This window comes from Callithrix jacchus, chromosome 6 (assembly GCF_049354715.1).
Source record: "Callithrix jacchus isolate 240 chromosome 6, calJac240_pri, whole genome shotgun sequence".
NCBI classification, from domain to species: domain Eukaryota; kingdom Metazoa; phylum Chordata; class Mammalia; order Primates; family Cebidae; genus Callithrix; species Callithrix jacchus.
This window is the reverse complement of record NC_133507.1, coordinates 131846687-131859774: the sequence shown is the minus strand read 5'-3', so window position 1 is coordinate 131859774 and position 13088 is coordinate 131846687. Positions and strand designations below refer to the sequence as shown.

At 35.2% G+C, this 13088-nt stretch overlaps 1 protein-coding gene across 6 annotated transcripts in view; it reads left to right on the top strand.

The window, feature by feature from the left end:
* Window positions 1–13088, top strand: part of KANSL1L (KAT8 regulatory NSL complex subunit 1 like) — a 148766-nt gene that overhangs the window by 39691 nt on the left and 95987 nt on the right. For all 6 annotated transcript variants that reach the window (XM_078328422.1, XM_035305595.3, XM_078328423.1 and 3 more), the window contains exon 3: window positions 3074–3215. In XM_078328422.1, the coding sequence (XP_078184548.1) occupies window positions 3074–3215 (142 nt within the window). The remainder of the gene's footprint in view (window positions 1–3073; window positions 3216–13088) is intronic.

The window sequence follows — 13088 nt, the reverse complement described above, 5'->3', positions numbered from 1 at the left end:
GAGTATGCTGGTGCATTACCTATATGCTAATTGGTTACACTGTAAGTCATATAAACCATTAATATTGATTATATAAGTTGTTCACATAAAATGTTTGACTTTGGGGTATAACATGTTGATCTTGTTTGAGCAAGTTAGCCATATATTTATCTGTCACATCTTAATTATTAACAATCTTAATTTTTTAAGAGAAACATGTTTTCTAGGAAGGAAACATTTTTGTTTACCACGTATAAACATAGCAAACATTTTATTCATTCTTATTAAAATGTAGGATAAGTCACCCTCTATGGAAAATTTATTTCAGGCTGGGCTTGATGGATCATGTCAGTAATCCCAGCAATTTGGGAGGCCAAGGCAGGGCAGATTACTTGAGGACAGGAGTTTGAGCCCAGCCAAGCCAACATAGTGAACCCTGTGTCTAGTAAAAATACAAAAAATTATGAGTGTGGTGGTACACACCTGTAATCCCAGTTACTCAGGAGACTGAGGCACGAAAATTGCTTGAGCCTGGGAGGTGAAGGTTGCAGTAAACAGAGATTGCACCACTGCACTGCAGCCTGGGTGACTGAGCAAAACTCTGTCTAGAAAAAAAAGAAAATTTATTTCATATATCACAAAGTATCTAATATGATTTAGTTTACTTAAATTTAATCTGTTGTTGCTATTTTTCTATATTAGTATAATTTAATATAGTATATGAACATAACAATGATTTTTATAATCCTAATTTGAGTATCAGAATATTTTTACAAGTACAATGAGTTCTGTGACTTTTTTTTCCTCTGTTATATTTCACTATTCACTAATCATCAATATTATAGGCAAACCAAATTGCATGTTATAGGGGAATTTTCTAACTGGAGCGAAATTTAGAGGATGTTTAAGATCATCTTTGATTGCCCTATGCTTACTTCCATGCCATACTTCTGCAAGTCCTATCAACTTTAAAATGAACCTTGAATCCATCCTTTATATACATATCTTTGTCTTCCCTCCCATTCCCAGTCAAAGTCATTTTTATGTGCAGTGTTTTAGTCAGAAGGGGCTATATTTAGAGTTACAAATTAGCATCCTAATCTCAGTGGTTTAACACACCAGAGGTGTACTGTGGCTTACATAAAGTCCATTGATCTGGGCTATTCTTCCCCTCCATCTTGTAGCTATACTATCTGCACTAGTGGCTTTGAAGATCCTCAGGTGAACTAGAAATAACAATGTCATTTTCGCTTACAATCCATTTGTTCAGAACTAGTCAGATAGCTCCGATGTAAATGCATATGGCTGGGAAGTATAGGGCAGCACATGAAATATTTGGAGATCACTATTATCTGTATCACACCCAGATTATTATGGTTAACATCTTAGTTGTTTTCCTTACTTTCTCTCATTTCCTACTACAGTGTTTTCTTCACCTAGTAGCCAAAGTTCTTGAAAAAAAAAAAATTTGTTACTACCTTGCTAATAGTTTCCACTTTGTTTTAAAATCCAAACATTTTATTCTCATTTACACAAAATCCTACATGCTAGGGCATTTGCCTTCTCTAATTTCATGATTGACATTTAGTGTTGCTGTTCTCTATGAATAGTGTATTTTGAATAGGCATTTTATTTTGTTCATAGTTATGAAATGTGATTTTTAAGTGTCAAATTTATGAAACCACAGTAATGACTATAAACAATAAATAGTAATACCAAGAGAAATCCTAAATCATATGGTGTCTTTAATCACATTGTATGCAATTAGAATCCTTAAAAACAACAGCCTTTCAGAAATATTGATATAATGTAAAATTCTGTTATAATGAATAAATTCTGTATAGCAAAGTCATAATAATTTTCTTCTGTTTATCTGACAGCAAATGATTTCTTAGAATAAATATTTTCTCTGATTAAAGTTTATTTGAAAGATATTCCATCATGGTCCAGTGCATTTAAAAAAATTAATAAACTATTTTTTAGAACAGTTTTAGGTTCACAGCAAAACTGAGTGGAAAGTACAAAGAGTTCCCACATATCCCCTGTTCCCACGTGCCACAAATGCATAACTTTCCCACTATCAATATCCCACACCAGAGTAGTATATTTAACACAATTGATGAACCTACATTAACATGTCATTGTCACCCAGAGTTCATCATTTACATTAGGGTTCGCTCTTGGTGTTCTATAGTCGGGTTTTGACAATAAATGAATTTTTAGATACGTTTTTAATAAAGTTTATATGTGTTGCCATTAAATCATGGTTGCCTTGCAGTTATATCTACAGTTTCTGCCTTTTTTTTTTTTGGCAATCTGCATCTCCTAATTAAATATCACACACACATACCACCCAGAATCACCAATAATTTTTCTCTAGTGGTAGTGCTCTTGTCAAATGATAGAGGCACTAGGAGGAGCTAGGAATCAACTCTTATTTTTAAATATGCATGAAACATAGGCTTTATATAAATTCTTTGTGATCTCTAGGTTGTGAATCTTAGGAATCAGGTGTTTAACAAGCTATTCCTCTTAACAAATATTTCAGGGTCTATATATTTGGTATGCTTATCTGAAAATGTAGCAAAGCATTTATATTTTTCATAATTTTTGGCAGTTTAAAAATGATTTAAGTAATTAGCTAATAATGATGCCTATTTTTGCAAGTAAAAATTACTTATAGTAAAGTTGAATACGCTGCAGTTTATTACATGGATTTAAATTTAGCATCATTCATATAAAAGTTTTATGAAACAGATTTTACATGGCATTTGTATTGTCATTCGTTTCATTTTCTTTCCTGGTTTATCCCTATTTGAGCCCTTGTGCATTGATAAAGAATTAAACAGCAGAGGAATTATCCCAGTACAGGGTATGTAATATTTAATGAAAACAGGTATTTGTGGGGTGGAAAGGTAAGAAAATTGAATCTTTTTCTTTGATAAGAAGTCAATCTGCCATTCTCTCTTCCTTTAATTACATGTTGTAGAAAGGAAATTTGCTTTTATGATGGGCGTTAAGGAAGTTATTAAGCAGTATCTGTGAAACTTGATTGCCTTTGTGCTTTGACGAACAGTGTTTGTTTTGTTCACAGTAACTGTAGTACTGAATGGAAGTGGCTTGTAGACAGAGCAAGAGTTGGCAGCCGATGGACTTGGCTTCAAGCCCAGATTTCAGAGCTAGAATACAAAATCCAAAAACTAACAGACGTTCACAGGCAGATTCGTGCTTCCAAGGTATTGTTTGCGTTCTTCTACTTTTGTTAAAATTTATTAATATTTTCGTTCCTTCTCATTTCATCACAAAAATAATTGTTACAAGGTTTTATAAAAATACAGCCAGTTTATGTTAAAATTTTTGATATATTACTATAAATTGAAGCTATCTTTGTAATGCCTTTTTGTATTTAAGATCATTTTATCATACTTTTTGAGCAATTCAGAACTTCCTTATTGGATTCCAGTTAATGTAAGTGATAAACATTTTTTCAAATTCTAAATTGTAAAATACATGTAACAAAAACATTACCATCTTAACCATTTTTGAGTGTATAGTTGTGCTGTTAAATACATTCATAATGTTATGCATCTGTCACTATCTATCTCCATAATTCTTGTTACCTTTTAAAACTGAAGCTCTACCCTAACCCTAACCCTAACCCCTGACAACTACATCTGTATCTTATGATTTTGACTATTTTTAAGTACCTCATATGAACAGAATCATAAGTTTTTATCTTTTTGTAACTAGCTTATTTCACTAGCATTATGTTCTCAAGTTTCATACATATTGTAGTATGTGTTAGAATTTCTTTCCCTTTTAAGAGTAATAATTTATTGTACCACATTTTGCTTATTCATTCATCCATTGATGGACACTTGGATTGCTTCCAATTTTTGCTATTGTGAGTATGCTATAAACATGGATATAAAAATACTTCTTTGAGACTCTGTTTTCAATTATTTGGGGTAAATAACCACAAGTGAAATTGCTGGATCATATGCTAAATCTACTTTTAATTTTTTTGTGGACATAGTTTTTCACGGTGGCTATACCAGCTAACATTCCCACCAGCAGTAAACAAAGGTTCAAATTTCTCCAGATTCTCGCTAACATTCATTTTCTGTTTATTTTATAGTAACCACCCTAATGTGTGTGAGATGGTATCTCATTTTAGTTTTGATTTGCATTTGCCTCATGATTAGTGATGTTGAGCATTATTTCATGTGCTACTGGTTTTTGGATATCTTCTTTAGAGAAGTATTTATTTAAGTCCTTTGCTCATTTTTGAATTTGGTTGCTTGTTTTTTTCTTGTTGCGTTTTAGTTCTATATACATATAGTAGATATTAATTTCTTTTTTTTAGAGACAGAGTTTTGTTTTGGTGCCAGCCGCCAGGCTGGGGTGCAGTGGTGCAATCTCAGCTCACTGCAATCTCCACCTCCTGGGTTTGAGCAATTCTTCTGTCTCAGCCTCCCAAGTAGCTGGGACTACAGGAGTGCACCACCACGCCCAGCTAATTTTTGTGTTTTTTAGTAGAGACAGGGCTTCACCATGTTGGCCAGGATGGTCTCGATCTCTTGACCTCATGATCTGCCCACCTTGGCCTCCCAAAGTGCTGGGACTACAGGAGTGAACTACTGTGCCTGGCTAGTAGATATTAATTTCTTATCAGATATACGATTTATAAATTTTTTACTATTCTACATGCTATGTGTTGTTTTTTTTGTTTTGTTTTGTTTTGAGGCAGAGTCTTGTTCTGTCACCCAGGCAGGAGTGCAGTAGTGTGATCACTCCTCACTGCAGCCTTGACCTCCCAGGCTCAAGCAATTCCTCTACCTCAGACTCCCAAGTAGCTGAGACTACAGGCACATGCCACCATGTCTGGCTAAATTTTTGATTTTTTGTAGAGATGGGATATCCCTCTGTTGCCCAGGCTGGTCTCAAACTCCTAGACTCAAATGATCCCCCTACCTCAGCATCTCAAAGTGCTGCTATTACAAATGTGACCTACTGTGCTCAGTCGTGTGCATTGCATTTTTACTTTGTTGATACTCTCTTTTGCTGCCCAAATTTTCAAAATTATTGTGAGTTCCCATTTGTCTACTTTTTCTTTTATTACCTGTGCGCTTGGTGTCATATCTAAGAAATCATTGCCAAATCTAATGTCATGAAGCACTTACCCTGTATTTCTTCTAAGGGTTTTGTAGTTTTAGGTTTTACATTGAGGCCTTTGATCCATTTTGTGTTAATTTTTGTGTATGGTGTTAGGTAAAGATCCAATTTCATTTGTTCATTCAGATATTCACTTTTCCCTGGTTGAAAATACTGTTTTTCCATCAAATGGCCTTGGAACCTTTGTCAAAAAACATTTGACCATATATGTTAGGGTTTATTTCTGGGTTCTCTATTCTATCCCATTGGAATATAGCTCTGTCTATATGCCAGTACGACATTAGATTTTTTTGTTTTGGTTTCTAATTTCTTTTCTTTTTTTTCCTTTCTCTTTTTTATTTTTTATTTATTGATTTTTTATTGAGACGGGGTCTTACTATATTCAAGCCCAGGCTGGTCTTGAACTCCTGGATTCAAGCCGTCTTCTCACCTCAGCCTCCCAAAATGCTAGGATTATAAGCATGAGCCACAGTACCTGGCCAGTACTACACTGTTTTTATTTCTGTAATTTTGTAGTGATTTTTGAAATCAGGAAATGTGAGTGTGAGTCTTCCAGGTTTGTTATTTATTTATATATATTTTTGAGACAGTCTTAGTCTGTTGCCCAGGCTGGAGTGCAGTGGCACAATATCAGCTCACTGTCACCTCCACCTTCCAGGCTCAAGTGATTCTCATGCCTCAGCCTCCTGAGTAGCTGGGATAACAGGCATGTGCCACCATGCCCAGCTAATTTTTGTAGTTTTAGTAGAGATGGGATTTTGCCATGTTGGCCAGGCTAGTCTTAAACTCCTGGCCTCAAAGTGATCCGCCGGCCTTGGCTGAGATTACAGGTATGAGCCACTGAGCCCGACCCCATATTTTTTTTTTTTTGAGATTGTGTTGGCTTTGAGGTTCCATGAGATTTTCTTTGACCTTTAGGATAAGTTGCTTTCTGTCTATAAAAGGAGTCATGGAGATTTAGATAAGGATGCATTGAAACTCTAGATTGCTTTGAGTAGTTTTGACATCTTAACAATATTAAGTCTTTCAGTCCATGAATGGGGGATGTGTTTCCATTTATTTATATATTCTTTAATTGCTTTCAGCAATGTTTTGTAGTTTGTACAAATCTATCAACTCCTTGGTTAATAATCTGTTATATTCTTAAGTGTTTTACTCTTTTCGATTATATTATAAATGGAATTGTTTTTTTGACTTTCTTTGCAGGTTGCTCATTTTTAGTATATAGAAACAGACCTGACTTCTGTGTGATCTTTCACATCAGGACAATGCTGGCCTTATAGAAGGAATTAAGAAGTGTTTCTTCCTCTTTGATTTTTTGGAAAAGTTGGAGAAGGATTGGTATTTGGTCTTCTATAAAAATTCAGTAGAATTCAGCATTGAAGTCATCAGATTCAGGACTTTTCTTTGTCAAGAGAGTCTTTTGATTACTAATTTAATTTCCTTACTAGTTATAGGTCTATTCAAATTTTCTTTTCTTTTCTTTCCTTTTTTTTTTTTTTTTTGAGATGGAGTTTCACTCTTGTCACCTAGGCTGGAGTGCAATGGCATGAACCTTTACCTCCTGGGTTCAAGCAATTCTTCTGCCTCAGCCTCTCGAGTAGCTGGGATTACAGGCATCTGCCACCACACCCAGCTAATTTTTGTATTTTTAGTAGAGACGGAGTTTTACCATGTTGTCCAGGCTGGTCTCAAACTCCTGACCTTAGGTGATCCCAAAGTGCTGGGATTACAGGCATGATCCACCACACCTGGCCCAAATTTTCTATTTCATTGTGATTTAGTCTTGGTAAATTGTGTTGTGTTTCTAGGAATTTGTTCATGTAATCTACGTTATTCAATTTGTTGTTTTCTTAGTCCATCTAGCTAAAGGTTTGTCGATGCTTTCAAAGAACGAACTTTTAGTTTCAATAATTTTCTAGTTTTTCTATACTTATATTTGTTTTGTCTCTGTTCTAATCTTTATTATTTCCTTTCTTCTGCTAGCTTTTGGTTTAGACTGTTCTTCTTTTTCTAGTTTCTTAATTTGTAAAATTAAGTTGTGAATTTGAGATCTTTTTTGTTTTTTTAATGTTAAGTGTTTATAACTGTAAACCCCCCACCCCAACAGTGCCTTCACTGCATCTCATGAATTTTGGTATGTTTTGTTTTCATTTACATGCATTTCTAACTATTTTCTAATTTTTCTTGTGATTTCTACTTTGATCTATTGGTTGTTTTAAAGTGTGTTAATTTCCACAAATTAGTGAATTTTTCAGTTTTCTGTTAATGATTTCTCCATTTCATTGTGGTTGGAAAAGATTTTTTTATATCTTTCTTTTTATATCTATTGAGATGTAATATTTGGCCTGACATATGGTCCATCTGGGAAAATGCTCCATGTATACTTGAGAATAATTTGTATGTGGTTGTTGTTGGGTAGAATGTTCTTTATATATCTGTTAAATCTAGTTGGTTTATTGTGTAGTTTAAGTTGTTTGTTTCCTTACCTTTCATATAGTTGTTGTGTCCCTTAACAAGAGCGAGTCATAGAAGTATCAACTATTATTGTGGAATTATTGATTTTTCTCTGCAATTTTATCAGTTTTTGCCTCATATGTTTTGATTGTCTCTTATTAGACATGTAAACACTATATAGCCAATGACAGCTCCCCTCCTGATGCATTAGAAACCAATACTACGACACTGAGTTTTTTGAGAAAAGAAAAGCTTTATATTGCAAATTGACTGACAAAGAGACTGGAGTGTCAAGCTCCAATACTGTCTCCTTGTGCTGTTTTTTTAATTTTATTTCTGGGTACATAGTAGGTGTATATATTTATGGGTTACATGAGATATTTTGATACAGGAATACAATGCATAATAATCAGATCAGGGTAAATAGGATATTCATCACCTCAAGCATTTATTCTTTCTTTTTGTTATAAACTATCCAATTATACTCTTTTAATTATTTTTAAATGTACAATAAATTATTGTTGACTGTAGTCACCCTGCTGTCAAATACTAGATCTTATTTATTCTACCTGATTATATTTTTGTACCCATTAACAATCCCCATTCTCTTCTACCCTTCCCAACCTCTGGCAATCATCATTCTACTGTCTCCATGAGTTCAATTGTTTTAATTTTGTTGTTGTTGTTGTTGTTGTTATTTTTGAGATGGAGTTTCACTCTTGTTACCCAGGCTGGAGTGCAATGGCGCGATCTCGGCTCACCGCAACCTCCTCCTCCTGGGTTCAGGCAATTCTCCTGCCTCAGCCTCCAGAGTAGCTGGGATTACAGGCACGCACCACCATGCCCAGCTAATTTTTTTGTATATTTAGTAGAGACGGGGTTTCACTTTGCTGACCAGGATGATCTCAATCTCTTGACCTCGTGATCCACCCGCCTCGGCCTCCCAAAGTGCTGGGATTACAGGCGTGAGCCACTGTGCCCGGCCAATTGTTTTAATTTTTTAAGCTCCCACAAATAAGTTAGAACATGCGAAATTTGTCTTTCTGTGCCTAGCTTATTTCATTTAACATAATGACCTTCAGTTCCATCCACATTGTTGCAAATGACAGGATCTCATTTTTTTTAAATGACTGAATAGTTCTCCATTCTGTATATGTACATTTTCTTTATCCATTTGTCTATTGATGGACACAGGTTGCTCTCAAATCTTGGTTATTGTGCATAGTGCTGCCAGAAAGATAAGAGTGCAGATATCTGTTCAATATACTGATTTCCTTTCTATAGGTATATGCCTAGTAGTAAGACTGTTGGATTATAGGGTAGTTCTGGTTTTAGGTTTTCAGGGAACCTCCAAGCTGTTCTCTAGAGTGATTGTACTAATATACATTCCCACCACCAGTGTACAAGGGTTCCTTTTCCTTTCCATCTTGGCCAGCATTTGTTATTCCCTGAGCTTTGGATAAAAGTCACTTTAACCAGATAATAGCTCATTTTAGTTTTGACTTCAATTTTTCTGATAATAAACGATGTTGAGCACCTTTTCATATACCTGTTTGCCATTTGTATGTCTTCTTTTGAGAAAGGTCTATTCAGATGTTTTGCCTATTTTCAATCAGATTGTTAGATTTTTTTTTCTGTTGAGTTGTTTGAGCTCCTTATATGTTCTGGTTATTAATCCCTTGTCAGACAGATAGTTTGCAGGTATTTTTTCCCATTTTGTGGGTTGTGTCTTCACTTTGCTAATTATTCCTTTTGCTATGCAGAGGCTTTCTAACATGATGTGTTAACATGTGTTAACTTGATTTGTCCTTTTTTCTTTGGTTGCCTGTGCTTGTGGAGTATGACTCATGAAATATTTGCCTGGTCTGATGTCCTGGAGAGTTTTTTCAGTGTTTGCTTTTAGAAGATTAGATTTAAGTCTTTAATCTATTTTTATTTGATTTTTGTATATGCAAGAGATAGGGGTCTAGTTTTATTCTTCTCCATATGGATAGACAGTCTTCACAGCACCATTTGCTGGAGACGCTTCTTTCCTCAAGTTCTTGGCAACTTTGTTGAAAATGGTTAACTGTTGGTGTATGTATTTGTTTCTGTTCCATTAGTCTATGTGTCTATTTTTATGCTGGTACTATGCCATTTTGACTAATGTAGCTCTGTAGTATAATTTGAAGTCAGTTAATGACTTCCAATTTTGTTCTTTATGTTCAGGACAGCTTTGGCTATTCTGGGTCATTTGTGGTTCCATATAAATTTTAGGGTTTGTTTTTTTTTCCTATTTCTGTGAATGATATCAGAGGTACTTTATACGACAGAGATTGCATTGAATCTGTAGTTTCTTAGGATGCTATGGATATTTTAACAACATTGATTCTTTTAATTCACAAAAATGAAACATCTTTCCTTTTTGTGTGTATCCTCTTCAATTTCTTTTGTAAATGCTTTATAGGTTTCATAGTTGAGATCTTTCAATTCTTTGGTTTAGTTAATTCCTAGGTATTTTATTTTACTTATAGCTATTGTAAATGGGTTTACTTCTTGGTTTCTTCTCTAGATTGTATCCTGTTGGCATATAGAAATGCTACTGTTTTTTGTATGTTGATTTTGTATCCTGCAACTTACTGAATTTATTTATCCATTTTAATAGTTTTTTTTTTTAGTGGAGTCTATAGGTTTTTCCAAACAAGATCATATCATGTACAAACAAGGATAATTTGACTTCTTGCTTTCCAATGTGGATGCCCTTTATTTCTTTTTCTTTTTTAAAAAAATTTGCCCCCAAAATTTTTATTTCTTCTTCTTTTTAAACTTTAATTTTAAGTTCAGGGGTATAAGTGCAGGTGTGTTACTTAGACAAACTTGTGTCATGGGGGTTTATTGTTCAGATTATTTCGTCACCCAGGCATTAAGTGTAATATCCATTAGTTGTTTTTCCTGATCCTTTTCCTCCTCCCCACTTCCATCCTCCAAAAGACCCAAATGTGTGTTGTTCCCCTCTATGTGTTCATGTTTTCTCATCATTTAGCTCCCACTTACAAGTGAGAACATGTGGTATTTGATTTTCTGTTCGTGAGTTAGTTTGCTAAGGATAATGGCCTCCAGCTCCATTTATGTATCTGCAAATGACATGATCTCATCTTTTATGGCTGCATAGTATTCCATGGTGTATTTGTACCACATTTTCTTTATGCAGTCTACCATTGATGGGCATGTCGGTTGATTCTGTGTCTTTGCTATTGTGAATAGAGCTGCAATGAACATCTACATATGTGTGTCTTTATAATAAAATGATTTATATTCCTTTGAGTATATATACAGCGGCAAGATTGCGGGGCCAAATGGTATTTCTGTCTTTAGGGCTTTGAGGAATTGCCACATTGTCTTCCACGATAGCTGAACTAACTTATACTCTCACCAACAGTATAAAAGCATTTCTTTTTCTCTACAACCTTGCCAGAATCTGTTATTTTTTAACTTTTTAATAGTAGCCATCTGACTAGAGTTAGATGGTATATCATTGTGGTTTAGATTTGCATTTCTCTAATGATCAATGATGTTGAACTTTTTTCCATATGATTGTTGGCTGCATGTGTGTCTTCTGTTGAAAAGTATCTTTTCATGTCCTTTGCCCACTTTTTTATAGGGTTGTTTGTTTCTTGTAAATTTGTTTAAGTTCTTTTTAGATGCTGAATATAAAACCTTTGTCAGATGCATAGTTAGCAAAAATTTTCTCCCATTCTTTAGATTGTCTGTTTACTCTGTTGATAGTTTCTTTTTCTGTGCAGAAGCTCTCTAGTTAGTTTCCATTTATCAATTTTTGCTTTTGTTGCAGTTTCTTTTGGCATCATTGTCGTGAATCTTTGCCTGCGCCTATGTCCTAGATAGTATTGCTTAGGTTGTCTTCCAGCATTTTTATAATTTTGGTTTTCACGTTTAAGGCTTTAATCCATCTTGAATTAATTTTTTGTACGTGATGTAAGGAAGGGGTCTAGTTTCAATCTTTTGCATATGGCTAGCCAGTTATCCCAGCACCACTTGTTTATTTTATTTTATTTTTTGGAGATGGAGTCTTGCTCTGTCACCAAGGCTGGAGTGCAGTGGCACCATCTCAGCTCACTGCAACCTTCACTTTCTAGGTTCATGCAATTCTCCTGCCTCAGCCTCATGAGTAGCTGGGACTACAGGTGCATGCTGCCGTGCCCAGCTATTTTTTTTTTTTTTTGTATTTTGGTAGAGATGTGTTGCCTAGGCTAGTCTTGAACTCCTGAGCTCAGGCAATCTGACTTCCACAGCCTCCCAAAGTACTAGGATTATAGGCGTGAGCCACTGCACCAAGCCAGCACCACTTATTGAATAGGGAATTCTTTTTCCATGGCTTGTTTTTTTTCGCATTAGTTGAAGCTCTCATAGCTGTAGGTGTGTGTTCTCATTTCTGGGTTCTCTTTTCTGTTCTATTGGTCTATGTGTCTGTTCTTGTTCGAGTACCATGCTGTTTTGGTTGCAATAGCCCTGTAGTATAGTTAGAAGTTGGGTAGCATGATGCCTTCTGCTTTGTGCTTTTTGCTTAGGATTGCCTTTGCTATTCAGGGATGCCTTTTATTTCTTTCTCTTGTCTGATTGCTCTGTCTACAACATGCTAGTGTTATGGTGAATGACAGTGGTGAAAGTGGGTATCCTTGTTATGTTCTAGATTTCAGTTTTCTCTCCCATTCATTAAGATACTAGCTGTGGGTCTGTCATATATGGCTTTTGTTGTGTTGAGGTAAGTACCTTTATAGCCAACTTTTTTAGGGTTTTTATCATGAAGGATGTTGAATTTTATTAAATGCTTTTTCGGCATCAGTTGAAATGACCCTATGGATTTTATCCTTCTTTCTATTGATATGATCTATCAGATTGGTTAATTTGTTGAACCTCTTTGCCTCCCTGGGATACATCTTACTTAGTAATGACAAATGATATTTTTAATGTGTTGTTACCTGGTTTGCTAATTTTTTGTTAAGGACTTTTGCATCAATGTAATTAGCGATGTTTGCCTGTAGTTTTCTCTTTTTTAAAAAATAGGGTTTTGGTGAGTTTTTGTATCAGAATAATACTGTCCTTGTAGAATGAGTTTGAAAGTATTTCCTCACTCTTTGTTTTTCAGACAAGTTTGAGTAGGATTGATATTACTTCTTCTCCAAGTGTTTGGTGAAATTCAGCAGTGAAATCATTGGGTCCTGGGCTTTTCTTTAATAGAGGACTTTTTTTTTTCTCTTGAGACAGGACCTTGCTCTGTTGCCCAGTCTGGAGTGGAGTGGCGCAATCTCGACACTCACTGTAGCCTAAACTTCCTGGGCTCAAGCAATCCTCCCACTGCGGCCTCCTTAGTAACTGGGACCACAGGCACAAACCGCCACACCTGGCTAATTTTTGTATTTTTTGTAGAGATGGGGTTTCACCATGTACCCAGGCTGTACTCAAACTCCTGAGCTCCAGCA